Source organism: Microtus pennsylvanicus, chromosome 19 (assembly GCF_037038515.1).
Source record: "Microtus pennsylvanicus isolate mMicPen1 chromosome 19, mMicPen1.hap1, whole genome shotgun sequence".
NCBI lineage: Eukaryota > Metazoa > Chordata > Mammalia > Rodentia > Cricetidae > Microtus > Microtus pennsylvanicus.
In genome coordinates, this window is record NC_134597.1 from 723,708 (window position 1) to 750,823 (window position 27,116).

General features: G+C 37.1%; 1 protein-coding gene across 5 annotated transcripts in view; it reads left to right on the plus strand.

Annotated features, from left to right (window-relative positions):
* Positions 1 to 27,116, plus strand: part of Ankib1 (ankyrin repeat and IBR domain containing 1) — a 102,449-nt gene that overhangs the window by 31,990 nt on the left and 43,343 nt on the right. For all 5 annotated transcript variants that reach the window (XM_075953432.1, XM_075953434.1, XM_075953435.1 and 2 more), the window contains exons 4-7: positions 5,098 to 5,280; positions 11,905 to 12,022; positions 22,266 to 22,474; positions 24,096 to 24,184. In XM_075953432.1, the coding sequence (XP_075809547.1) occupies positions 5,098 to 5,280; positions 11,905 to 12,022; positions 22,266 to 22,474; positions 24,096 to 24,184 (599 nt within the window). The remainder of the gene's footprint in view (positions 1 to 5,097; positions 5,281 to 11,904; positions 12,023 to 22,265; positions 22,475 to 24,095; positions 24,185 to 27,116) is intronic.

Here is a 27,116-nt window from a genome sequence, read left to right on the forward strand (position 1 = left end):
AACCTTATAAACACCTTGCATGTGTTCCAGCATTTATTGACAAATTTCAGTGTAATACTTTGTCCACATAAAGTTTATCACCAATGCCTTAACTGTCCAGCTTTAGGCTCTTACTGACCTTTTGTCATGCTTATTATTAAACTAAAAGTATTTCCCTGGGCAGCATAAACTAACTTATCTACAGAGGCCTTATGTGTTTTCATAGCATAACTGCTTAAAACACACACATTATAATATATAGCCCACTGTGTAACTAAAGTTCCTAGATTATAATGTATCTTAAATATTTATCATTATGGATACTTTAAATACTTTTAGACTTCTCTACATTATTGCTCACAGTTTTTATTATAAGAATAATAGGGATAAGTGCCATTTCTGTAATTTTCAAGTATTTGTAATGCTCAGTGATACCAAGTATCAAATAATGGTATAAGTGAATAAATACCACCAGATAGTCATTATTTTTCATAAAACTATGAGATCATCTAGTTATGGAAGGGGCAGAGATGTCTATTATTGGTCCTGCTACTGCCTATGGGACTTTTTGAGGTTGTTTCCTCTTGGTTGCTTGGGATAAATCTCAAAATTATCTCAAAAGACCCCTCAGTCACTAGTGTTCTATTAACTAATGGTTATTGTAAAATATACCCCCTTTCTCTGCATAGTCTTTATAAACTTGAGATTATTCCCCTTCCCAAGTAAGACCAACCTATTTTTTAACTAGTAGGGGTTTATATTTATGGAAACATTTCTTCTCTAGTTGTGAGTTTTGGTTCTTTTCTTTATATGTGTTAGTTTTCCCACTGCTCTGACAAAGCAGCGTAGGGTGCTTTTTGACTCAGTCGTAGCCAGACAACCGTGGTAGGACGAGTGGCTCTAACTCTGGGAGGAGAGGGCTCCCTGGGACTACTCGTCCCTCAAAAGAATAAGAAGCAGAAAGCAGACAGGAAGTAGGACCAGGCTATAACATTTCAAATCCGCTAGCTATGTCGCCTGATTCTTGTTAGTGCTTTCTTAATTGACTTTTTTTCTTTAAATCAAAACAATACCACCAAAACACATAAAATTAGAAACCCTTACAGCCTACTGCAGTGGCCCACTTCCTGCAGTGAAACTTCACTCCCTAAAGTTTTCACAGCCTTCCAGACAGTACTTTTAGTTGGGAATCATGGGTTCAAACATGTTAGCTTTTGGGAGGTATATTTCACATTCAAACCATAATAGTATATTTATTTAAGAGTAGAATTTAGAGTTATCAGGAGCTGAAGAGATGGCTCAGTGGTTATGAGCACTTGATGCTCCTGCCAAGGACCCTGGGTTTAGTCCCCAGCCCCTACAGGGTGGCTCACAACCATCCCTGTTTCCAGTTCCAGGATATCCAACACCCTCTTCTGAACTCCAGGCACTCACATGGTTCATATGCTTACATGCAGGCAAAATACTCATAAACAAATCAAAAGAAGAATTTAGAAAGTTATTATTTGGCTGTTTCCTCTGTGCATTTAATAATTTGAAGTTTCCTTGTGGTTCCTGTTTTTTGTTTGTTTGTTTGCTTGCTTGCTTGCTTGCTTTTGAGAAAAGAGTTTCTATTAATGTAACTTTAGCTGTCCTGGAACTCACTATGCAGACCATGCTAGCTTTCAAATCACAGAGATCCACCTGTCACCTAAGTGCTGGGGTTAAAGGTGAGCCTCACCATACCCAGTTATGACTCATCATTTTGAACCATAGAGATGGAATGTTTATATCAAAACTCTTCCTATGCTGTATTCCATAAGTGCTTACATGTAGTAATATGATGTTAGCTCTTTGGACTCTCTTGTGGGGCCTGCCACCCAGCTCCCAAATAATCACATATGGTGTCTAATTCTTATTTATAAACGCCCAACCTTAGCTTGGCTTGTTTCTTGCCCACTTTTCTTAATTTATATTATCCCATCTACCCTTTGGCCTCTGTGTTTTTCTTCTCTTGCTTCTTTAAATGTTACTCTTACTCCGTGGATTGCTGTGTAGCTGGTGTCTGGCCCCTGATGTCCTCCTCCTTTTCAGACTACTATTACAAACCCTTTCTCCCAGTTTTCTCCTTCAGTATATTCTCTCTGCCTGCCAGCCCTACCTGTCCTTTCTCCTGCCTCGCTATTGGCTATTCAGATCTTTATTAGATCATCAGGTGTTCAAGACAGGCTAAGTATCACAGATTCACATAGTTAAATAAAACGCATCATAAACAAAGGTAACACACCTTAAAAAATATTCCCAACACTTACACACACTCATATACATACACATATGCTCATACTTATGCATAGCAGAAAATTAAAACCCCTTAATTATGTTGTTCTTAGAACCTGCAGGGTTCTTCCAGGCAACAGTCCATCACTGAGGGCAGGAGCCTGGAATGAGTAGCTGATGCAGAAGCCATGGAGGTGCTACTTACTGTCTTGTTCCTCAAGGCTTGCTCAGCCTGCTTTCTTACAGAATCCTGAACCACCAGCCCAGGGATGGTACCACCTGCAAGAGACGAGGCCATTTCCGCATGAATCACTAATTAAGAAAATGCCTTACAGCTGGATCTTATGACGGCATTTTCTCATTTGAGGTTCCCTCCTTTCATTTAGCTTGTGTCAAGTTAACATAAAACTAGCCAGGACAATTTGGTTTAGCTTTTGGTTTTTGAAATTCTCATGTAGCTCAGGCTGAGCTTGATCTTGAACCTCCTGTTTCCACCTAATTAATATGGAAGTACAGTTGTATACCACCTTAGTTGACTTTCTGATATCATTTATCAAAATTATAGAAGCTACCATATTTTCCAGATAAGCCATTGTGGACCTAGACTTTAAAGCAGTTAAATGATTTGACTTGTCATCAACTACCGAACCATAAGGAGGATATGGATGGAATATGTCTTGAATATTTTGGTTACTCCTTTTCTTCTGAAATTATGAACCAAAAAAATACAGAATTAGAATAGATTTGCTGAGATCATTTTATGTGCCAACAAGTATTTGAGAGAGAGTAAAACTCTCACAAATAAAATACCCAGTCCTCCTGTTTCTTTTTGCTTAGCTGATCAGAATAAGTAGAAGGATACCTGCTGTGCTTTGGTTAAAAAGTTTTAAAACTGCCTTTTCTAAACCAAACTTCCTATCATGTCAAAGCAAAACAACTAAGTTTGTATAGGGGGAAAAATCTTATCTCTACCCAGCATGCCTTTAGCTGGTAATTTTCTGAACTTATTTCCCAAAGGCCAGTAGGCTGAAGTACTTTTTAATGCATTACCTTCCGGTGTTCAATACTACTTTTAGCTATTTTCCATGCTAAAGGTGGCATACAAGCAGATTTTCATCCTGCTGCAAATATGGTCGCCTTACTCTATCCCACTTTATGAGGTTCTCAACAGATGCCAGCTGTAACAGTGGTACCCTCAGCCACTCATCAAACTCATCTGGGGACCTCTTGCACAGCTAACTACCTGTTTGTCTCTGTTCAAACAAGGTCAGCATGCCTCTCAACAATGACTTACCTGTCCTCTCTACACGTACACACATACCTTTTGAACCTTCAGCATATTGTTTTAGAACATTCCCCTTGCCCAAGAAAACAATAAAGTTTCAGTCCCAAAGAACTTTGTGTTTGTATTCATTGGTGTGTAATGAAAAGTATAAAATTATTTAGATGAAATTTTAACTTTGATTATCCTTTTACAAAACAAAAGCTTTTTTAACAAAATAAGAGCCTCTAAATCATATTCACATCATATCATAAATGAGAATCTGTGCAGAGCTTCAGAATAAATGTGGTGTGCATTTGTCTTCTTCATTTTATGTGAGCAGTATAACTGACTTCGTTCGGGATATAAGCATGATGAAAATCAGTCAAACTGTCTGAATCCAGTTACACTGCTTTGCTGGGGATCTTGAGTCACAGTCTGTAAATTTCCTAAGATATTAACAGTAAGGAGAGAATGTGTATTTATAGTACTTAGCATAGAAGTTCTGACCAGTGCACAATACGTGACTTATTGTATTGCTCCGAGGGTCACAATCCTTTAAAAGGTTTCATGACAAACTGAGGCTTCCTTATGTTCTTTCTAATGTCTCTAGACAGTGCTGACTGAGTCCAAGGCCAACCTGGACTTGTTGCAGGCCCTTGTCAAGAAAAGAGAGAGAAAAATCTAAACAAAATTTTAAAGTTTAAGCATTAAATAACTAAAATCTTTTTTAATATTTAAGAATATTTAAGTAAAGTTTATTTAGGTGTGGGAAATTAACAAAGTACTTAAGAATTTGTTTTTAAAGTTGAAGATTTACTTTCTTTAGCCAAAGAAACTCATTATTAGTAAAACAAGAATTCCCAACCTTAAAAATTAAAAAGTCATTACTACCTGATGCCTCCTATCATTTAAAATACATTTGTAGTTATATTTTGTTTGTGCTGTAACAACTAAAGCAGAGCTAGCCACACTAGTTAGCCATAGAGATCAGGTAATGGTGCCACACCTTTACTCCCGACACTTGGGAGGCAGAGACAAGGGATCTCTGTGAGTTCAAGGCCACCCTGTGAAGTAAGAAATTGATCCGGTGGAAAGGAGAAACAGAACCTGGCTGTGGTGGCTCGCAGCTTCAATCCAATACTTGGGAATTCCACACCTTTAATCCCAACACTAGGGAGGTGGAGACAGGAAGAGATATGGCTGGACAAGGAAGGGAATATAAGGTGGGAGGGGACCAGAACTCAGGCATTCAGTCTGAGGACTTGTAGAGACAGGATACCCCATTAGGTCTAAGCATTTCGTAGAGGTAAAACCTAGTGGCTGGCTGCAATGTTTCTCTGATCTTTCAGCTTTCACCTCCTAATATCTGACTCCAGGTTTTTCTTATTAAGACCAATAAGAATTTGTGCTACATATGTTTATATTTTAACTTAAATTCTTAAATATACTTTAATTTTACATTAAAATACATTTAGATACATTGCATCTACTGTATATTTTTGTTATGCCAGTTATGTACATTTAATTTCTTTAATGTGTAACATGAAATAACCCAATCTATAATTGTGAGTTGTTTCTTAAAAAAAAAACTGTTTTAGCTTTTAGTAAAACATGGAGGAGATTTGTTTGCTGAAAATGAAAATAAAGATACTCCTTGTGATTGTGCCGAAAAACAACACCACAAAGATCTGGCCCTCAGTCTGGAGTCTCAGATGGTGTTCTCTCAGGACCCAGAGGCTGAGGAAATAGAAGCCGAGTATGCTGCATTAGATAAACGAGAGGTAAGGTGATTTCTTTTCTTTTCTTTACTTAATTTTTTTTTTCTTTAACTCAGTGTGGGTGGTCATCTTACAGTATGTTAAATAACCTCATCAGTACTCATTCCATAACCATGAGCATAAAAATACATCTAGAAAACCTGGGTGTTGAGTTGTCCCTTTAACATGTTTATATGTTTACTGACATGTAAATAAATTTGTTGATGTTTATTGAGACAAGGAAAACAAGAAAATGTCTGAAGCCAAGGGTGGCATTTCTTCAGGAAGGCAGTAGGTGAGTCTATGAAGTACTGTGAGGCATTCAGGAAAGACAAAGAGAAATGGAAAATTGACCAATATGGGATTCCATGTCAAGTACAGTTCCATTCTACAAGAAGAGAACTGTTACCACTTACCCAGTTAACCTCATGGCTCCATTCTCTGTTAGTGTTTCCCTCTCTCACAGGTTACAGTTGACCACCTGAAACACAAAACAAAAGGAAAATGTAACAACTAAAAAACGCGACCACTGCTCTTCACCATCCATAGCCCTCTTTTGCTGCGGTGTCATGTCTCTGATCTGTTTTATGATTGAAAAAGCAAAACAACATAGCAGTCTGTACCTACCAAGGTCTTCGTCCTGTTCCCTCTCTTCCTTCCCCTGCATTAGGCCAGTCTCTTCACAGACTCACCTACTGCCTTCCTGAAGAAATGCCACCCTTGGCTTCAGACATCTCCTTGCTCTCCTTGTCTCAATAAGCATTACTTTGATCTACTAGTGGTTCAAACGTAAATGTGGCAGAATTCTTGATTTTCATATCTCCCTTTATCATTGCAAATCACATGCAAATAACCAAGAAATCGTGTTACTTCTACCTTCAAAAACATGACCTGAGTCTGTTCATCCCAGTTTGTTTTCCTGTGCTTTAAACCGAACCACATGTTCACTTTTCATCCCAGCCGTTGTCGTAGCTCTTTGCTGATCTCCTCCCCTCCACTGTGATCACTTGAGAATCTGCTTGGTACAAAGGAGACAAAATGATTTTAAAAAAATGCATCATTGTTTGAACCATTTAGTGACTGTATTATTAGTCCCTTTTGGTGTCTTACTAAATAAATTTATATATACATACATACATACGTTTACTTTGCTCATAGTACCATAGAGGTTGAAAATCCAAGCAAGTTCTGGTAAGGGCCCCATGATAAATAGAAAAGAATGCACAAAAGCTAGGATCACATAATTAAATAGAAAACAGGAAATCAGTGGGAGACTTGAATTCCCATCCCTTCCCTTAAGGATCTGCTACATGGCCCTAACAGTTAATGTTCCACACCAGAACTGTGTACATTGATGGCATACAATATAATGTTTTGATATATACACATTGTAGAATGATTCGATCAAAGCAGTTAACACGGTTACAGTCAAAGTTTTTGTGGCTGAGTTGGTGTTCTAGTCCTACTATTAGAAATCTGGCTCCACGTTGGGCACCAACTGTAGTGATGAGGCAAGAGGGCGGCATCCCACCACACAACTAGCATTACCGGAAGTAATTACACGGAAACTGTATTCATTAAACACTGCCTGGCCTATTAGCTCTTATTGGCTAACTCTCACATCTTGATTAACCCATTTCCATTAAATCTGTGTAATACCACGAGGCTGTGGCTTACCGGGAAAGATCGTAACCTACGTTTGTCTCAGGCCAGAGATTCATGGCGTCTGCCTGTCTCTGCTTTCTTCCTCCCACAATTCTGTTCTGTCTTCCCCACCTACCTATGTTCTGACCTATCAGGCCAAGCAGTTTTCTTTATTAATTAACCAAGGAAAGCAACAGATAGATAGAAGACCCTCCTGTATCACTATCCTGAGTTTTTTGGTTTTTTCCATATAAAGTTGATTATTGTTCTCTCAAGGTCAGTGAAGAATTTTGTTGGGATTTTGTGGGGATTGCGTTGAATTGATAGATTTCCTTTCATGGAATTGCCATTTTTACTATGTTGATCCTGCCTATCCAAAAGAATGGGAAATTTTTCCATTTTCTGATGTCTCTTCAATTTCTTCAAAGCCTTAAAGTTCTTGTCAAATAGATCTTTCACTTCCTTGGTTAGTGTCATCCCAAGATACTTCATTCTATCTGTGGCTATCGTGAAAAGTGATGTTTCTCTGATTTTCCTCTCTGCTTCTCTATCCTTTGTGTATAGGAGGGCTACTGATTTTTTGGAGTTGATCTTCTATTTTGCCACATTACTAAAGATGTTTATTAGCTGTATGAGTTCTTTGGTAGAGTTTTTGGGGTCGCTTATGTACACTATCATATCATCTGCAAATAATGATAGTTTCATTTCTGCCTTTCCGATTTGAATCCCCTTGATCTCCTTATGTTGTCTTATTGCTATTGCTAGAACTTCAAGCACTATGTTGAGGAGATATGGTGAGAGTGGACAGCCTTGTCTTGTTCTTGATTTTAGTAGAATGGCTTTGAGCTTCTCTCCATTTAATTTGATATTAGCTGTCAGCTTGCTGTATATTGCTTTTATTATATTTAGATGTGAACCTTGTATCCCTAACCTCTCCAAGACCAAGATCATAAAGGGGTGTTGAATTTTGTCAAATGCTTTTTCAGTATCTAATGAAATGATCATATTTTTTTTCTTTCAGTTTATTTATATGATGGGTTACATTGATAGATTTTCATATGTTGAACAAACCCTTACATCTCTAGGATGAAGCCTAGTTGATCATAATGGATAATTTTTTTGATGTGTTCTTGCATTCAGTTTGCCAGTATTTTATTGAGAATTTTTGCATCGATGTCATGAGCAAGATTGGTTTGTAATTCTCTATCTTGGTTGAGTCTTTGTGTGGTTTTGGTATCAGGGTAACTGTAGCTTCATAAAAAGAATTTTGCAATGACTTTTCTGTTTCTATTATGAGAAACACCTTAAGGAGTATAGGTATCAGCTCTTCTTAGAAGTTCTGATAAAATTCTACGTTAAAACCATTTGGTCCTGGGTTTTTTTTTGGTTGGGAGGTTTTTTTTTTTTTATGACAGCTTCTATTTTCTCATGACTTATAGGTCTATTTAAATTGTTCACCTGGTCTTGATTCAATTTTGGTATATGGTATTTATCTAAATACAAGTCCATTTCTTTTACATTTTCCAACTTTCTGGCATATCAGCTTTTGTAGTAAGACCTAATGATTCTCTGAATTTCCTCAGTATCTGTTGTTATGTCCCCTTTTTCATTTCTGATCTTGTTAATTTGCTTGTTCTCCCTCTGCCTTTTGATTAGTTTGGATAGGGGTTTGTCAGTCTTGTTGATTTTCTCAAAGAGAATGTTTCATTGATTCTTTGGATTGTTTTCTGTGTTTCTATTTTGTTGATTTCAGCCCTCAGTTTATTTCCAGTCTTCTACTCCTGGGTGAATCTGCTTCTTTTTTTTTTTTCTAGAGCTTTCAGCTGTGCTGTTAAGTCTCTAATGTGAGCTTTCTCCGTTTTTTTAATGTGGGCATTTAGTGCTATGAGCTTTCCTCTTAGCACTGCTTTCATAGCGTCCCATAGGTTTAGATATGTTGTGTTTTTCTTTTCAATGAATTTAAGGAGAACTTTAATTTCTTTCTTTATTTCTTCCTTGACCTATATGTACAAGTGCCTCAGTGGACTGAGCCCTTTTTTTTTTTTTTTTTTTTTTTGAAACAGGGTTTCTCAAGTGTACCTCTGGCTGTCCTGGAACTAGCTCTTCTAAACCAGGCTGACCTCAGACTCACAGAGATCCACTTGCCTCTGCCTCCCAAGTTAAAGACATGTGCCACCACTGCCTGGTTCCTGAACAGTTTTTTTTTTTTTTACCATGTTCACCTGTAGCTGAGGTGGTTGACTAGTCTTCATTTCTGTAATAAATAATAGAAAAAGTACTCTTTTCATGATTCCTTAATATCATAGTTCTTCTGAAATAGTTTTTTAAATTAACTATCTTTTTAGTATTATCAAAATAGTAGTTTGTGTATTAGGCTGTTGCTCATTTCTTCTGTGGTGTTTTTCATAGCAGTGGTATACTCAGATTAGAGAAGAGGCAGTTTTATTTATGGTTTCTTTCCAATTTAGTTTCTTTTTCATATCAGTTTTGACCTTTTCTAAAGGTCAAAAGGTTACTGACTTGTAATCTGAAAACAGTAACCATTTATCTTTGCAACAGGAAACAGAAAGGCACCATCATTTTAATCCTTGCCACAGAAGGGAGAGTTCATGTTCTGAACAATATGTTAAAATGTTTAACGTGACCTAATTACAGTTCTAACTCAAGAGTTTCACAGAAATTGTGTTATGTGCTCATGAAGGCAGTATGCCTTTGTCTGTCAAGAACTCTTCCGTTGTTACCCACTTCAGTTTAAAAGATTAATGTATGTAGACTCTTAGCTATCTGAAATCTAGATCCTCTGTATGTTGTGAGGATTGCAAGGAAGACTAATTTTCTTATTTATTTGCACTTTTTGGATAACAATGACCTATAGAGTTGTTGATAAATTTGCAGTTCCTCTTTGCTTAGTTGATTTAACCTAAAGGAGGTAAAATGATTACTAATCTGAAAAAGAACTTTTAGGAAATACATGCAAGAAATACACAACTGCCACCATTGGGAATACCTAAGTCCTACTGCTGAGGCAGGTTGCAATCCTATGAATGCATGGCCGAACATGGCACACCCTTTGAAGAAGCTGTGTGATAGATTATATGTAACTTCTGGAACAAATTCTGAAGATTTAACTATGAAGGGATGTATTATATTTTTCAGGGAAAGGTGTGTTTAATAATTAGCTTAACAACAAACTTTAGACACTTTTCTAATTGATACTTAGGATTAAGTTGCAGTTTTCATTTAATGATATCCTCCACACAGAACCATGGGTTAAATTTCCATTTCTTTGTGGTTAATTTCGTGTGATCACATGATCACAGCCATGGCAGGAATGTACACAGATGAAGTAGGGTGTTTATTCCGTGTGATAGAAAATATGTTTAACCTAAGTTTGCTCCTTAGTATTTAATTGGAAGAGCTCTAAAGATTGTGCACTGTCTAAAGATTAACACTGCCACTGTTAGTAGTTCCTTATTTTTAAAGTTTATCTTCCTGTTGTTTTCAAATAATCCTCAGCATTTTGCCTCTTACTTATTTTTATGTTGTTGCAATGATACTCCATATTTTTCTTTTCCCTTTTTTTTTGGTTGTTTTGTTTTGTTTGTTTGTTTGTTTGTTTTTTGAGAAAGGGTTTCTTTGTGTAGCCCTGTCTCAACTTGCTCTGTAGAACAGGCTGGCCTAGAACTCTCTGAGTTCTGACTGCCTCTGATATCTAAGTGATGGAATTAAAAGCATGCACCACCACCGCCTGACTCACATATTTTATTTTTAACAGCTTTTATTCTTAACTCTTTGAATTTTTGGAAACTCAGGGAAATCATTTTAAATGAATGATGAATGATGTAACATGAAGGTATTGCATAACTCTGTTAATATGTATTTGAGCTACTGGCATTTATTCTCTTTTTCAAGTAACACTACAGATGGCTTGTTTTGTTTGCACTGGAATAGAATTCTACCATGGGTTAAAACATGAATATTCTAAAGGAAAGATGACACCAAATTGTTAAGTTATATGTAGTTTTATATGTAAAAGGAAGATACTCTTTTCAACCTAGTGTATCTGAAGACCAGCTTCCTAAAACCTTACCAACATTAAGTGTTAATCTTGTTTTTCTAACCTTGGATAACTTGAGAGATAAAAGTTTGCACCTTTTTGAATGTTTGTGTTTTATAATTCTTTATCTATAGGTTTTCAATTTTTCTGTGTTTTTAAAATAGTAGACTTTTTGTAAAAAAAAAAGTAGACTTTTATATGTTTGAGTTCTACTGGTCTTTTCAAAACTAACATAGTTGTTACCTTTTATGTGACTGCTAGAAGACATATAGAGATCAAGAAGTGAATTGTTTTACCTCAGAAATTACCTTTGTGAACAGCCCTACTCACATGCTCTATAAGAACTGATGAAATGGTTGTCGTGATATTTTCTTTAAAAAAATCAAGGGATTAGAAACCGTATCAAATTGTAAATACTTGTAAATCAACTACAGTAGGTGAGATACACCATATCCCCCGAGCTCTCTAACAACTTGTAGGTGCTGCCAGACCATATTCTCAGTTGGTTTGGGGGTTTTATTGATTTATTTTCTCCTTCCCAAACATTTGGGAAATCTTGCATTTTTTAAATGTGATCTTTAGTTCTCTGTTTACTGCTAAAAGATGGTTACTGTTTAGTTGTGCCTCGTGAGCATTCAGATATTCACAAACGACGGACTCACATCAGTAGTAAACGAGATAAAATTACATGAGGACTGTAAGAATGGTTATTACTTAGTGGTTCTGGTTTTATTCCTGTAGTTTTTTATATAGTATCCAGAATTGTTGTACTGTAGTGTACAGTTTTGGTCTCTCATTGTAATCCCTTGTGGTTTAAAGTGGACCCGTGCAAGGTTATACTGAAAATCAAGGTAGTGGAGTCAAAAGGTCCTTCCACATCTGAACTGAAACTGAAATATTAATAGAATATAATCGCCAATTTAACGTTGTTTTTCTTCTTTCCAAAGCCGTATGAAGGATTAAGGCCTCAAGATCTTCGTAAATTAAAGGATATGCTTATTGTGGAGACTGCAGACATGCTCCAGGCCCCTCTGTTTACTGCTGAAGCGCTACTTCGAGCTCATGGTAATGAGAAATGTCTTACTTTTGATAACTCAGCGCCTTTTGAAACTTCAGAGTTAAACATGGCTATTTCTGAGTTTTAGTATGAAATTTTTTAAAATGAACTGACATAGTTTTTGTGCACATGTTGCTCTAATAGTCATCACCCTATAACACTTTACATTTGGTGCATGAAGTGGCTATAAATCAAAAAGAAAATTAGAACTTTTTTTTGGCCTTAGCTGCTGAAGTAATTTTTGTTCAAGTATCAAATTGTATAGCTCAATTATATTGTGTTATCAATTATGTTTATTCAGAAGCTGTTTCTCACATGAAATGTCCAAATTGAAATTAATATTTGAGAACATACTATCTCTTATAAGATATTTTTGTTTTTTCATTTTTTAACTTATTGCTTTGGGTTATTTCTTTTTCCTTAAAGATATAACCAACTAAAAAAAAATTACCCAAATTGTCCTTTGACCTCTGTGATTCTTAGCACAGCCACTTTGGAAGTTTTTGCATGCTGGGTTATACTCTCTTTGCGTACTTATATTTGCTATTTTATCTGGCTTAAAAGAAAAGCATTTCCTGACTTTAAAATAATTTTAAAAAAGAAAGGTGTAAGGAGTCTTTTTCTATCCTGCCAGCCAGCTCCCAAATAATGACACAGAGATTTCTTACTAATTATGAAAGTTTGAGATTAGCTTAGGCTTTTTTCTGAGTAACTCTTATAACGTAAAATAAGCCATTTCTATTCATCTATGTGCTGCCATGTGACTTGTGGATTTTACTCTCCTCCTGCATGTCCTTCTTCCTCTGTGTTTGGCTAGCGCCTCCCCCTTTCTTCATCCCAGAGCTCTCTCTCTGCTGCCTAGCTATTGGCTGTTAAGCTTTTCGTTACATAAATCACAGCAGTACATCTCCACACAGTGTACAAATACCCCACATTTCCCTCTTTTTGTCTACATAAAAAGGAATGTAATAAATCTTTCTCAGTCCCACCAGCCAGCTCCCAAATAATGACACAGAGACTTTTTATTAATTATGAAAGCTTGACATTTATCTTAGACTAGTCTCAGCTAGCTCTCAACTTAAATTAATCCATTTATATTAATCTATGTTCTGCTACATTGTGTTATCTCTCTTCCATCTTGCACGTTCTGTTTCCTCTCTACATCTGACTAGAGACTCTAGCTTTCTTCTCAGAATTCTATCTCTGCCTAGATGTCTGGCCTATACCTCCTGCCTAGTTATTGACCATTAAGATTTTTATTACATAAATCATGGTAATACATCTTGACACAGTGTATAAATATCCCATAGCAGAAAGGTAAGTGCTGAATTTTAACAAAATACATTTTAAAACAGAATAGCAAATATTCTCTTCTAGTTACTTGAAACTCTAGTTTGAAGCTTGATTAATAAAAACTCTGGGTCAGAAATTGGGGTCCAACCCAAAGATCCAAAAAACAAAACAGCCAGCTGCTGGCTCTTACCTCTACCTGAAATGGCGATCCTGCCTCTAGGAATCTCTTGAGACTGTGTTGAAAGCTGTCTCCCATTTTATAATCCTCTCTAGGACTAGGATTAAAGGCATGTATCACCTAGTTTCTATGGTAACTCCTGTGGCTACTGGGATTAAAGGTGTGGTTATCATAACCTGGTCTGTAAGGCTGACCAGTGGGACTGTTTGACTCCAGATCTTCAGGCAGTCTTCATTTATTAAAATACATTTGAAATGCCACCACACTAGTTGTCTATTTTTAGCAAGGGGTCTTTATCCTGAACACCAAAATAGAATGTTACTTGGTTGCTTCCCAAAATGTTTGTGTCATCTTTTGTTCATAATAATCTCAGCACTTGGGAAGCAGAGGCTGGTGGATCTGTGAGTTCAAGGCCAGCCTCTTCTACAAAGCGAGGCGTTCCAGGACAGTCAGACCTGTTACACAAAGGAACCCTGTCTCAAAATAACATAAATAAATAAATAATATTCAGAACTTGGTGTTTCATCATGGATTAAGGACCACTGTTTCCAGTTTGTTGGCTAACCCTCCAGAATCACACCATTATCACTAGTGCTTGCATGGTTCTATCGTTTTTTCCTTCTGGACCACAGTGTTCTAGTTATGTACCAATGACTCCTAAATTTACTATAAAAGGAATGGTCTGGGAAATTAAACATAGATTCCAAGGCAAACTTCAGAGAATCAGAATCTTAAGATGTGGGGTTGAGCTCAGAAATAAATATATTTAAACAAGTTTGCTAAGTGGACTACTATGAAGCCAATAGTTTTTAAAATGACCTGATAATAGCTGCAAATCTATCATCTTGACTGTAACCAGGTTTTCTAAACTATGTCTACGTGCTTATCAGTCATTTTCCATACTACCTAACACTGATAGGTGGACACCAGTCTCACTAATTACCCTGGCAGAAATATGTCATTTCTAGCTAGTTCCCATCATTTCTGTTCTTAAGTACCCCAGCCTCAGCTCATCTTCTTTGTTCTTCCATTCCCACTGATGACTGGAATTTAGACTTACTAGTTTTCAGCATTGTGTTACCTTGGACTAATCTTTAGTTTTGTTTTCCTTTCATCCAGTATATACTTTGTGTTGTTTTAAAATGCAAATCTGAGCCCATCATTGCACGGATCACTGTCTCCCCAGACTTTAAACCCATCCAGTTTTTTAAAGTAGACCTGTGACACCCGTTTCTTCATCTGAGCTGTTAGACTCTCCAGTTTTTGTTTTTGTTTTTGTTTTTTTAACCATGTATCCCAATTTGTCCTTAAAAGCCACCCTTCTAGGAATTTCTCTTACCTTTCATCTTTTGGGACTCTTCTTGTTTCCATTATATTCTATACACAGCACACACATAAATACATACATGTCTTACACGGGTGGTTCTTAACCTTGATAATGCTGAAAGCCTTTAAAGCATACAGTTCCAGGTACTCATATGTTGGCCCATATTATGTGGGTGGACCTGCCTGGAGATGGATAGGGAAGCAGTGTCTCAGTTCCTAAAAACATAGAAATAAATGGTTTCCCTAAGAGAGTCACAACTCACAGGTTGAGAACCAATGCCTTACACACTCAGACCAAAATAGTAAACGTCTTTATTTGCATTTCTTCTTTATTAGCCTGGAAATGCCCCTCTGTGTGTGTGTGTGTGTGTGTGTGTGTGTGTGTGTGTGTGTGTGTGTGTTTGTGTTTCCATAATACCAAAATATATATTAATTAATTTCAGGAAATAGTTGTGAAATGAATAAACATACTTGAATTTTATTTTTATATGTTTTTAAAATCTGTGTTTTTGCTTTCAAATTGTTTTTCATTTATCATCTTTTAAATTCCAAAGAAAATCCTGAGTCAAAAAACTTAAGTTTAGAAATTCTTTTTGGGACTGGAGCTACATCTCAGTTTGTAGAGTCCTTGCTTAGTGAGACAATTCAATAGCAGAATGGTCTCCTTTTACCTGACATTAATGCCTAACAATCATAATATGAAAACTTGTATAGAATCCTGTAATTTAGGATTTAAAATCCTGTAACTTAGGAGGCAGGGACATCAGTATGATGAATTCAAGACGAGCCTAGGTTACATAGGGAGACCCTGTCTCAAGCACCAAACTAAAATAGAAATAAGAAATGCCTTAAATTATGTTACCATTTTTCTTTAGAGTCAGGCTCTTAGCACCACTAAATATATTCTATCCTTTTGTTTAACCTCTTTCACACAAAGTATGTGTAGTTTAATGTAGTACAGAAAGCAAGATGTAGTATGTTCTACCTCGTATCTCAGTGCTTAAGAATGAAAGATAGGAGGATCACTGTGGGCTACACAGTAAGGTTCTGGGCAGTCTGGTCTACAGGGGTATAGTCTATTTCAGAAACCAAAAAATAAAAACAGCAAAAATAGTTAGAAGAAATAAAGTGCAAGCATGGCTATTCATCAGTGGGGTCCATCATATGGCATTATCTCCTTTGTGTATGGCTGGGTTTGTGGCTAGGAATTGGTTAAATATGGTTTTGTCATGGAATATCTTGTTTTGTCCTATCGTGATTAAAAGTTTTGCTGGGTATAGTAGTCTGGGCTGACATCTGTGGTTTCTTAATGTCTGCATAACACTTGACCAGGACTTTCTGACTTTGATTTTCTCCATTGAGAAGTCAGGGGTAGTTCTTATACGTCTGCCTTTATATGTTTCTTGGCCTTTTTCCTTTGCAGCTCTTAATATTCTTTCTTTATTCTGTATGTTTAGTGTTTAGATTATTATGCGGCAAGGGGACTTTCTTTTAATTTTTTTAGTCAAGTCTATTTGGTGTTCTGTAAGCTTCTTGTTTCTTCATAGGCATATCTTTCTTTTTGTTAACAAAGTTTTCTTCTGTGATTTTGTTAAATATATTTTCTCTGCTTTTAAGTTGATCTTCTCTTTTGTCTATACCTGTTAATGCTTAGGTTTCGTCTTTTTAAGTTATCCCATATTTTCTGGATACTTTGTATAAGCTTTTGTTAGGTTTCATGTTTTCTTTGATGAGTCTATTTCCCTCTGTTGTATATTTAGCACTTAAGATTCTCTCTTCCATCTCTTGTATTCTTCTATTTATGCTTGCATTTGTGGTTCTTGATTATTTTCTTATAATTTCTGTTTCTATAATTCCCTCGGATTGTGGGGTTTTTTTTATTGTCTCTATTTCAGTTTTCAAGTCTTGAATAGTTTCTTTCATGTGTTTGATTGCTTTTTCTTGGTTTTCTTCAAGAGATTTGTTGATGTCTTCCAATTTTTTGTTTTGTCTTTTCCTCCATTTCTTTGAGGGAATTTTTCATTTCCTTTTTAAGGGCCTCAAACGTTCTCCTAAAGTGATTTTTTAGGTCATTTTCTTCTTCATCATCTGTATTTGGTTGTTCAAGTCTTACTCTTGTGGGGTCACTAGATTACTGGTGTCATGTTGCTCTTTGTGGTGTTGCTTGTGTTCTTACCTTGTCTTTTCCTCTGATTGGTGTAGTTGGGCCTGTCTGTATCTCTGATCAGTTTTCCAGATGCCAGTGGATCTAAGGCACAGATGGTTGTTCCTCATGGTGCAGTTAATGTCACGGTTCCAGTTACCCCATTGGTCACTCCTTGTTTTTCGAGGTCATTCAGTTATCCCGGGGTTTCCTCTGCCTGCTCTGCCTTAGGTTGCCAGCTCAGACCTGTTTCTGTAAATGTCCCTTGTCTTGATCTGCTCCTGCACAGGTCCCTGTCTTGGGGTTGTTCCCACCAAGTTTCTGGCTCAACCCTACTCCCTCAGAGGTCCCAGACTCATGCCCAGACCCACAGAGGTCTCTGATTTTTTGCCTACTCTCTCAGAGGTCCGGGACCCGCAGAAGTCCTGGCTCAGGCCTAGTTCCTCGGAAGTCCTAGACTCACGCCTGGACCTGCAGGGGTTCTACTCCCTCGAAGGTCCCAGACTCACACCTGGACCCGCAGAAATCTTTGGCTCCGGCCCACTTTCTCAGAGGTTGCTTCCCTGTACCTGATCTTGTGGCGTTCGCTATGTCATGCCTGCTCTAGCCTAGGTTGCAGGCTCAGTCCCTGGTCTGAATCCGCTCAAACTCAGCACGGAGTTCTCTGTCAGCCTGCTCAGTCCTAAGTCGCTGGCTCAGTCCAGCTCCCATGGAGCTCCCTGCTTCTGGCCTGCTCCTGACTCATTCCTGCACCTGTGGAGTTTGCAGTCCCAGGCCGGCTCCAGCCCAGGTTGCTGGCTCAATCCTGCTTCCACAAATGTCCCTGATCTGTGTTGGGAGCAGTGAGACCCCAGATCCTGAATTTCTTGTAATCCCCTGATCTGAGTGCCTACAGCTGCCCTGAGCACGAGACCTTCAGGAGTTCCTGATGGCAGGAGAGTGGTTTCTGGTGGGTTTGGCTGGGGCGTGGCTATCTCTATATAATCTTCCCCTGAACACAATAAAGGGGACATTCTTGGGGAATTCAAGGATGACCTGTGTCGCTGTCTCTCTGTGTGTGCCTGTGTATTTTAACCTCCAGCCCCCTTGCCCGAAGCTCACGAACTGGGTGCCAGCGCACAGAGGGCAAACTCGGGGGGAAGGGGGGATCTGGATCCACTAGAATCTGGTTTTTTAAGTAGTACTATATTCAGCCTTTTTCATCAGTGGGATCATCAATCAGCTCCCCAATAATGACATGGAGACTTGTTATTAATTACAAAAAGTCGGCCAATAGCTTAGGCTTGTTCCTAACTAGCTCTTATAGCTTAAATTAACCCATTTCTATTAACTTGCTTTCTGCCTTGTAACTTTGTTATCTCATCTCTGTGGTGCCCATCCTGCTTGCTTTCCATCTCCTTGGTGTCTGCCCTTCTTCCCAGTGTCCTCTCTGCACCAAAAATCCTGCATTGCTATTGGCCATTCAGCTTTTTATAAAACCAATCAATGTGGCACATCTTCATACAGCACAGAAAGATTATTCAACAACAGTACATCCGTGAATAGATTGAAGCTTTAATCCTGGAATTGCCTCTGTTGGAGGATGAGGGCCTGCTTTTCATCCCGTCCGCCCGGCTAGCTTACACCTGAATTAACCACACAGGAATTATATTAATTAAATCACTGCCTGGCCCATTATCTCCAGCCTCTTATTGACTAACTCTCATATCTTGATTTAACCCATTTCTATTCATCTGTGTATCGCCACGTGACAGTGGCTTACCAGGAAAGATTCAGCATGTCTGATTCTGGCGGCTCCATGGCGGTTCTCTCACTCTGCTTTCTTCCTCCCAGAATTCAGTTCTGTCTTCCCCGCCTACCTAAGATCCACCCTATCAACTAGGCCAAGGCAGTTTCTTTCTTCATTATCCTATGAAAGCAACACAAACAGAAGGAACTTTTACACCAATTTACCATCATTTGGGACTATATAAAATTCATTAATTAAGATGAGTTTTAATTGGTTGAGATGTCTGCATCATGTTCTGAGCTCTCCTGTTACTTTAAATTCATTATTTACTTGTTTGAACCAGATTTGCTTTCCAGCTTAAAAGAAGTATCTTTCTCTTGCTACCAAAAACTTTATTTAATAAGCATCATTTTATTTATTTTTATGGATCATTGCTCTTGCCAATTCTGCCTCATAGAGTCTGTGTCTAACCTAAAGTTACGAAGATTTCATCTGGAATTTTGACAACTTTGATTGACTGATCTCCTAGATAGTTGGTTTGTGGTTAAGATTTTGCTCTGTACCCTCGGCTAGTCTTAAATGTGTCACAAACTTCCTGTCCAAGCCTCCCCAATATGGGCGTCACAATTGCATGTCACCATGCCTGACTCCCTCTGTTTCCTTTGTGCTTCACAGCTTCTTTCTGAAGCTGTAGCTAGTGATCAGTCTTTGGACACCATGTATGCTCAGCAAGACCTTTACCACTAAGCTACTTTCCCAGGTCCAGTTTTATGATAAAATTTTAGTTTGTTTTTATAGGATATAGATTAAAATTATAACTTTTGCATGGAAATTTGTCCTTTACTAAAAAACTCTACCCTTCTCTGCCTCATTGCCTTTTCACCTAAAACCTCATTTGACCATGTGTATGTAGATTCTTTATTTTGTTTTTTTAGGTGGCATACAAAGTAAGAAGTTTGACATTTTCATTCCCAATTCGTCCCATTGTCTTCCCGCCGATCACGCCTGCAGCCTCAGCAGTCCCTTTCCTTCTTCATGTCGCCTTAAAGTCTTTTTCCATCTTGTGCCCTTTCTATTTCATGATATGCCCATATTTACACCCACAAAGGAGAGAGCATGCAGTATTTCTCTAAGTATGAGTTGCCTCGATATAGTAATTCCTAGACTTGTTCATTTTCCTGAAGTTTTTGTCATTTCATTTTCTTTACAGATTAATTAAATCTCAGTGCATGTGCCACCTTTTTGTTCATGTCCATGTAGGCTGATTCCATTTCCTTGCTTTTATGAGTAGCAACAAACATAGATATGCAAGTATCTCTGTGATAAGGTATAAAATCTTTTGACTCCGTAACTAGAAGTGTTGGTATAAGTGTGTCGTTTGTGGCAGATTTTTTTTTCCAGTTTTTGAGATACCTATATGCTGATTTGCATATTGGTTGTACCAGTTAAGACCCAGCCAGCAGTGACGAAGGGTCCCTAGCCTTCCACGTCTTAGTCATTCTGGAGAGAGTGAGATGGACTCCCAGTGGCCAAATGCGAACATTTAAAAAGTGTGTATTGACGTTTGTGTTTGTTTTGAGAACTGTGTATTCGTCCATGTACTGACTGGGTCGTTGGTGGGTAGAGTATGATTAATTTTAGCAACGTGTATCTACTAAAGATTCCCTCCTGTTTGCAAGCTGCCTTTTTACTCTGCTAATAATCTCCTTTTAAGCTTTCTATATAAAGTCAAGAATTATTTTTCAATGTGTTGCACTTTTTTCAATCTTCAGAAGAAATGCCAATACTGTTTTTCTCTTTGAACATACTGGGTTATGAGTTACCTTTTCTAACACTCAACCACTTTCCTATTCCAAGAGTAAGATAGAGTTAGTTGGTCTTGGGGCATCTCTCCCCCTATGCTTGTTTTCCTAATACGTCATTGAGAGTTTGGCATTATAATACAATAAGTAGTTTTACCAATGTCAGTTTAGCTTGACTTGCAGTGTTCTTTTTGTCGGCTAGACTGAATATTCCTGTTCAGAATATTCGTGCATTTAACTTGAATGTGTGCCAAACTTTGTCTGAGATTATATAATATAATGAATCACTACTGATAAAACACGTTTGAAATTTTTTTCTTTCTCTGCAGTCTAAATCAGATTGCTTGGAAAGCATTAAAAAAGGGCAGATAACTTTTTAAAGTGCTTTTCCATATGAGTGAAACAGCAAAGAAAGGGGAGATAGTAACTGATGTAGTATTTTATATACACTAAGGAAATGACGGAAAATGTAGACATTGTTTTCTGATGTAGTGGGCATAAGAAATGGGAAGTAGAAGCGGAATAGAAAAGCCATTGCCTTAAATTAAAAGACTTAATTTTGCTTGGTTTCTAGTAGAACTTTTAAAAAGTTGTGTTAGTGTATATGGGGGTTCTTTATTTGTTCATCTGTTATTAGTACCTAGGTTGATGTGGGGGGCAGGGGTTCTTTGTTCATCTGTTATTAGTACCTAGGTTGATGTGGGGGGTGGGGTTCTTTGTTCATCTGTTATTAGTACCTAGGTTGATGTGGGGGGTGGGGTTCTTTGTTCATCTGTTATTAGTACCTAGGTTGATGTGGGGGGCAGGGGTTCTTTGTTCATCTGTTGGTTAGAACCTAGGTTGAGTCCATTATTCGTTGCAGTTAGTGTTAAGATAAACATAACCATCCATGTATCGAATTTGTAGGCTAACTTTGGCTCTTATGAATAAGTGCTATGACTAAATTATATTGTTTTGTTTTACATTTGAGAGTGTAATACACTTGACAGTGTGTGTTAGTGGAAAGAACACACTCTTGGAATCTCAAAGAGGTTTCAAGTCTCTTTCTGAGCTTGGGTAAGTTAAGTAACGTCTCTGCATCCTGGTTTTTTCTCCTAAATAATAATTGAAAACTTTGTTGGGAGAAATAAATTAGGGTATATATATACAACCCCAAGCAAAATAGTTGAATATTCTAGTTTGTTGTTTTTTTAAAAACTGGATTTTATGGCTCTGGTTTTTATAGTAACATGTTTCTCTTAACCATTTTATAATTGTTTACAGAAGATTATCTGCTTTAAATTAAGCCAGAGTTAAATTCCCCTAATACATATTTATACTTAGTTCACTAAAACCTTACTTACAACTCAGTCTCCTTTGGAAGTTTCTTCTATTTCCAGTTTCTTTCCCAAATGACCTTTCGCACTATATGATCATTTTACAGCTAGAGACCATTGTGAAGACAGTTGCAAAATTATGAATTAAAAGAGGAAAGTGGCTAAATTAAATCTCTACTAAAGAAAATAGTAAATTCTAAATGATATGAGCCATTAAAATATCAATAAAAATGACTGGAAATTCTGAGCACATTCTTAGATATTGATATTTGTAATAGCAGTTTAAATTATATTTTAAAACATTACTAACTTCAGTCTATCTAGACATGCCTTTGTAGTTACTATTGTATATAAATTCTGTGATTTTGTTAACTTGGGTGACATATATCATCTTCATTTATCCTGTTTCTGTGATTAGTAGGTTTCAATTCTGTATTTTGATAGATATCTGTTTCATTTTTTAGATTGGGACAGGGAGAAATTACTTGAAGCTTGGATGTCCAACCCAGAGAACTGCTGCCAACGGTCAGGTGTGCAGATGCCAACTCCACCACCAAGTGGGTACAATGCCTGGGACACTCTTCCTTCCCCAAGAACTCCAAGGACTACACGCTCTTCTGTCACCTCTCCAGATGAAATCAGTCTGTCTCCTGGGGATTTAGATACCAGTTTGGTATGGCTTAGTGTATTTCCCGTAGCTTTGCTTTTAGTCTTTCAACTTTGAAACTATGTGATACTGTTCCATGGAGTGGTTGTTTATATTATTGTAACTAAATGTCGTACCTTGCTTTGAAAGCTCAGTTATTTTCATGCTACCACAGAATGTTTTTGTGATCTCTGAATTATAGGTTGAAAAAGCAAAATATTTCTCACTTCAAAACAGTTTAGAAAAGGCATGCCCTCAGCAGAAAAAAAAAAAAAAATAACGACATCTTAAATTTTGCAGGAAAATGGATGGAGCTAGAAAACATCATTTTGATGTGAGGTAACCCAGACCCAGAAAGACAATTATCACATGTACTCATTCATAAGTGGTTTTTAAACATAAAGCAAAGTAAACCAGCCCACAAATCACAATCCCAGAGAACCTAGACAACAATGAGGACCCTAAGAGAGACATACATAGATCTAAAATGTATGGGAAGTAGAAAAAGACAAGATCTCCTGAGTAAATTGGGAGCATAGGGACCATGGGAGAATGTTGAAGTGGGGAGGGGAGAGACAGGGAGGAGAGCAGAGAAAAATGTAGAGTTCAATAAAAATCAACTTAAAAAAAAATGAAAAGGCATGCCCTGTATTTTCACCTAAAAGTATTCAATGTATTTTAAACACAACATATTTGAAATACTAAAACTTAGTTTGTAGTATGCATGTTTAACCTAAAACATAATTTTTAAAAGAATTTGCTGAATGCTGGTTTTTTAAAAGCATTTACAGAATATTTGTATGATTGTGTGCTCATTGTAGCAGAGCTTCTGAGCTGGTCCTTAGTAAATGCCCATGTGAGAGATAAGCAGCCTGTGACTGGGGTGCTGTGGAGCAGATATTCTGCATGGTTTAGCCATGCAGAATATGGAATAGATGTGAAAGCACCCCTTTCTCTTAGGTAGGAACCATTTGGGAAAGTAAAATGCTATTCTATAATTCACATTTTAACATTATCTTTGTTTCTCATAAGTCATGTTAAAAGGTAACATAGTTGTATTAGACTTCCTTGCATGAAAACTTTACTTTGCTATTTATTTGAGGGGGCAGGGGAAGGTAGGAGGTGCTAACTCTTGATCCCAGCTGCTCAACCCTGTTGGGCAGGCACTATACCACTGAGCCACATTCCCCAACCCATTTGCCACTCTTAAAATCCTGAATTTCTGTGTTCAAAGTGCAAAGTTTCTGTTTCTGTGCATTTTCCAGTAAGCATAGAGTGAAAGCCACACACTGAAGTGGTTGTTGTGTGGTGCACCTGTGTGATCTTGACCTGAGTGGATGCTAACGATTTGTTTCTTGTGTTTCCCTTTCCTAATGCACAGTGCTGATTAATAGGTAAACTAAGTTTGGTGTTTGTATTAAGACATTAAATTCTATAGCAAATATTTTTTTTTTAAAAGAGGCAGTCTTGATATTTATTCTTCGGTCCAAGCTAGGTACTCTTAACAGACTTTGTAGCTTGAAACATTTAGTTTTTAAGATTTATAATTACTGCAATAATTTTTGTCATTAAACTATTGAACAAAATGAATGTACTGCATCTCTTCAGAGTATGACCTTGCTAAGTCACTTTTCTTGTGCATCTCCAGTGTGACATTTGTATGTGCAGTATTTCTGTATTTGAAGATCCAGTGGATATGCCTTGTGGACATGATTTTTGCAGAGGATGTTGGGAGTCGTGAGTATATGAACAGCTTATTCATCTCTTACTACATGCTAACACCTTTGGTTTGGTAGTGAAATTATTTGCTTTCAGTGTTTAATGGTGTAGATCATTTATATTGGTTTCTGAGTTACACTGAAATGTACTATGGATTATTACAAAGAATATTTTTGTTTTTCCTCTTTGACATCAAAAAAAGTATATCTAAACAATTGTATTAGTATTTTTATTTATATTACATATAATATAAATTTCAGATCTAATATAAATATCAAGAATCAGTTTCCATCTTCAATCCCAAGCATTGTGGTCTCTGAATTTTTTAAAGCAAGTAGATAGCCTTGAAAATCCGTAAGAATGCAGATATTTTAAATTCTTTTTTTGTTATTCTGAACTCAAAAGCCTATGCTAGAGATTGGGTGTATATTATACTGGAAGTTTTATTTTGCTTCTTGTATTTTTCTCTCATTTCCTCATTATTACCTTAGATTTATGCATTCTCATTATCTGTTAACTTTATAGCTGCACTTTTTGAAAGTGCTTCTAAAACAGATGCAGTACAGTGTCTTACTGTCTCTGGAGACTCACAAAACTTTAGTTGATGATTGAAGCAAAATATGTCATAAGTATCTAAGAATACTTTTTTCATACTTTTTCATGGAACATTGGGTACCAGTATAGGCCTCTGGGGAGCATTACATGAGTGAGAAAGCAAAGGCCTGGCAGGTTTCCTGTCTGGTTTTTTTGTTTTGTTTTGTTTTGTTTTTTGTTTTTTGTATTTTTTGTTTTACAATTTTGCTGTGGTGCAGTTGACATATATCAGTCTGTACATTTAAACTAAATAGTTCATAAAACAAGACATACATGTATACTATTAAACAATCACCATAATCAAGATAATGAATATCCCTGTTAGCTCCTCAAATTTACTCATTGGATTAGAGAGAGAGCTTAGTGAGTAAAGTGGTTGCCCAGGCATAGGAAACCAAGTTCAATCCCAGGAACACACAGGAAGGTCAGGCATAGTAGCATACACTTACAGCCCCAGTGCTAGGGAGGTAGAGAAGTCTGAACCCGGGGTGGGGCTCCTTGGCCAGCCTATCGAGCCTCGTTTTTAAAAATTCCTCTAATTCCATGACTTTGGGAGACCATCTCAAAGAAGGTGGATAATAGGGTTTTTAGGATAACAATGGAGGTCATCTGGCCTACACACACACACAGACACATGTACACACACTCCTACACTTGTGTACATATGTGCATTTCCTGGACTCTCTCCTGCACCTTTCTGCCTCTCTCTCATCCGCGTCCCTTCCCCCACCCACAAATAGATAGAAAGCCTCCTGATCAGTACACTGGTTTCATTTGTGCTCCTTTGAGGTGTTCTGCAAGACTTAATTTGGAGGAAACAAACCATTTTTCAAAGCGTCAAAATAAATAAGTGCACCTGGTTTTGTTTTAGATGTAAACGTAGAGCAGACTTTTTAGTTCAGTAGGATCAAGTCAGTATAGCTGGCACAAATAAGCTAATCTACAGAGTCAAAACTCACAGACTAAATCAATCTTTGAGTCAATTCTAGAGCAGAAAATCTTTTCCATGTATGCAGTTTTGAAGTATTAACTGTACTGTTTTGAGGAAGTGTTACCTGGGTTTTATATCTTGTCATTGTTGAACTTGGTTTTTATGTGAAAATTGACCTTGCCTGGGAATTACTTTAATTTTTTTACCTTTACTGACCTTCCTCACATAACTAGTATCATAGAAATTAATTCCCATTCTTATCAAAGACTACTCAGAAAAAGGTTTTAGTAAGATTTAATTCTTTGTTACCGTTTTCATTGCTACTGTATGGCTATCTAGCATTCTCCATCTGACCCAGGACAGCTCTTGTCAAATCAGACACCAGTAAAACAAATTGGGTGGTTGGCGTCAAAAAAAATCTTTAAAATTTAATAGGAGTCTAGCCAGAGAGACGACAGCTTAGCAAGTAATGACATTGGACTCTAAGCCTGATGGCCTGAGTTTAATTCCCCAAACCCACATTCTGGAAGGAGAGGAATGACTTCTGCATGTTGTTTTCTAGTCTCTATGTACACACTGTATGTAATATGTGTCCCCCACCACCACACACAAATCAAACATTCTGTCAGCAACACATAGAAAAATAAAACTTGGTTTTAATGAAGAATAGTGTGAGCTTAGAACTTCCCATCTACTTTACTTTCCCCATCTCTTCATTGTCATTACGGCCAGATGCTTTGCAGATCTGCGCCAAGGACTAAAAGACACCCTCACAGATACATTCTTACAAATAGTAAGGCTTAAGCCTCATGGATAATGCAGTCTTTCTAAGTCTTCCTTGATTGTTTCTTCCTAAAGTGCAGTGAAATTAATAGATAGTACTATGGAAGAAGATAATAGAAAAATCAAAAATTGTTGATCCTAAGAGCCAGACAGTCATAATATACTTGCCTATTCTCATTTTGTTTTCTCTAGAGTTGTTAAATATAGTATAATCCACAGCTAGGAATGTATCCAGGTTGGTAGAATGCTTCGTTAACATGTGAGTTTCAACCTTAGTATAATATAAACCTGGCCTGCTGGCACATGTTTGTAGTCTCAACAGCACATATGACGTAGAGGCAAGAGCACATTCTCAGTTATATCCTAGGGTACATAAGAGCGTGTCTGAAAAAAAAATTAATTCCATTAAAATCCAGACATAATAAGTGTGTTTCTTACTTGTATATACATATTAAATAATAGTTATAACACCTTCTAAAACATACAGATTCTTTTTGCTTATATTTTACTATCTAATCTGTGTTAGCAGTTCTGAAAAGTACATATTAGTATGCTCATTAAAATATGGCAAAAATAAGGCTTTTATCATTAAAATAAATTGCTAAAGACTAAAATTTTTCTAGCTCAAAACTTTTTCTGAGT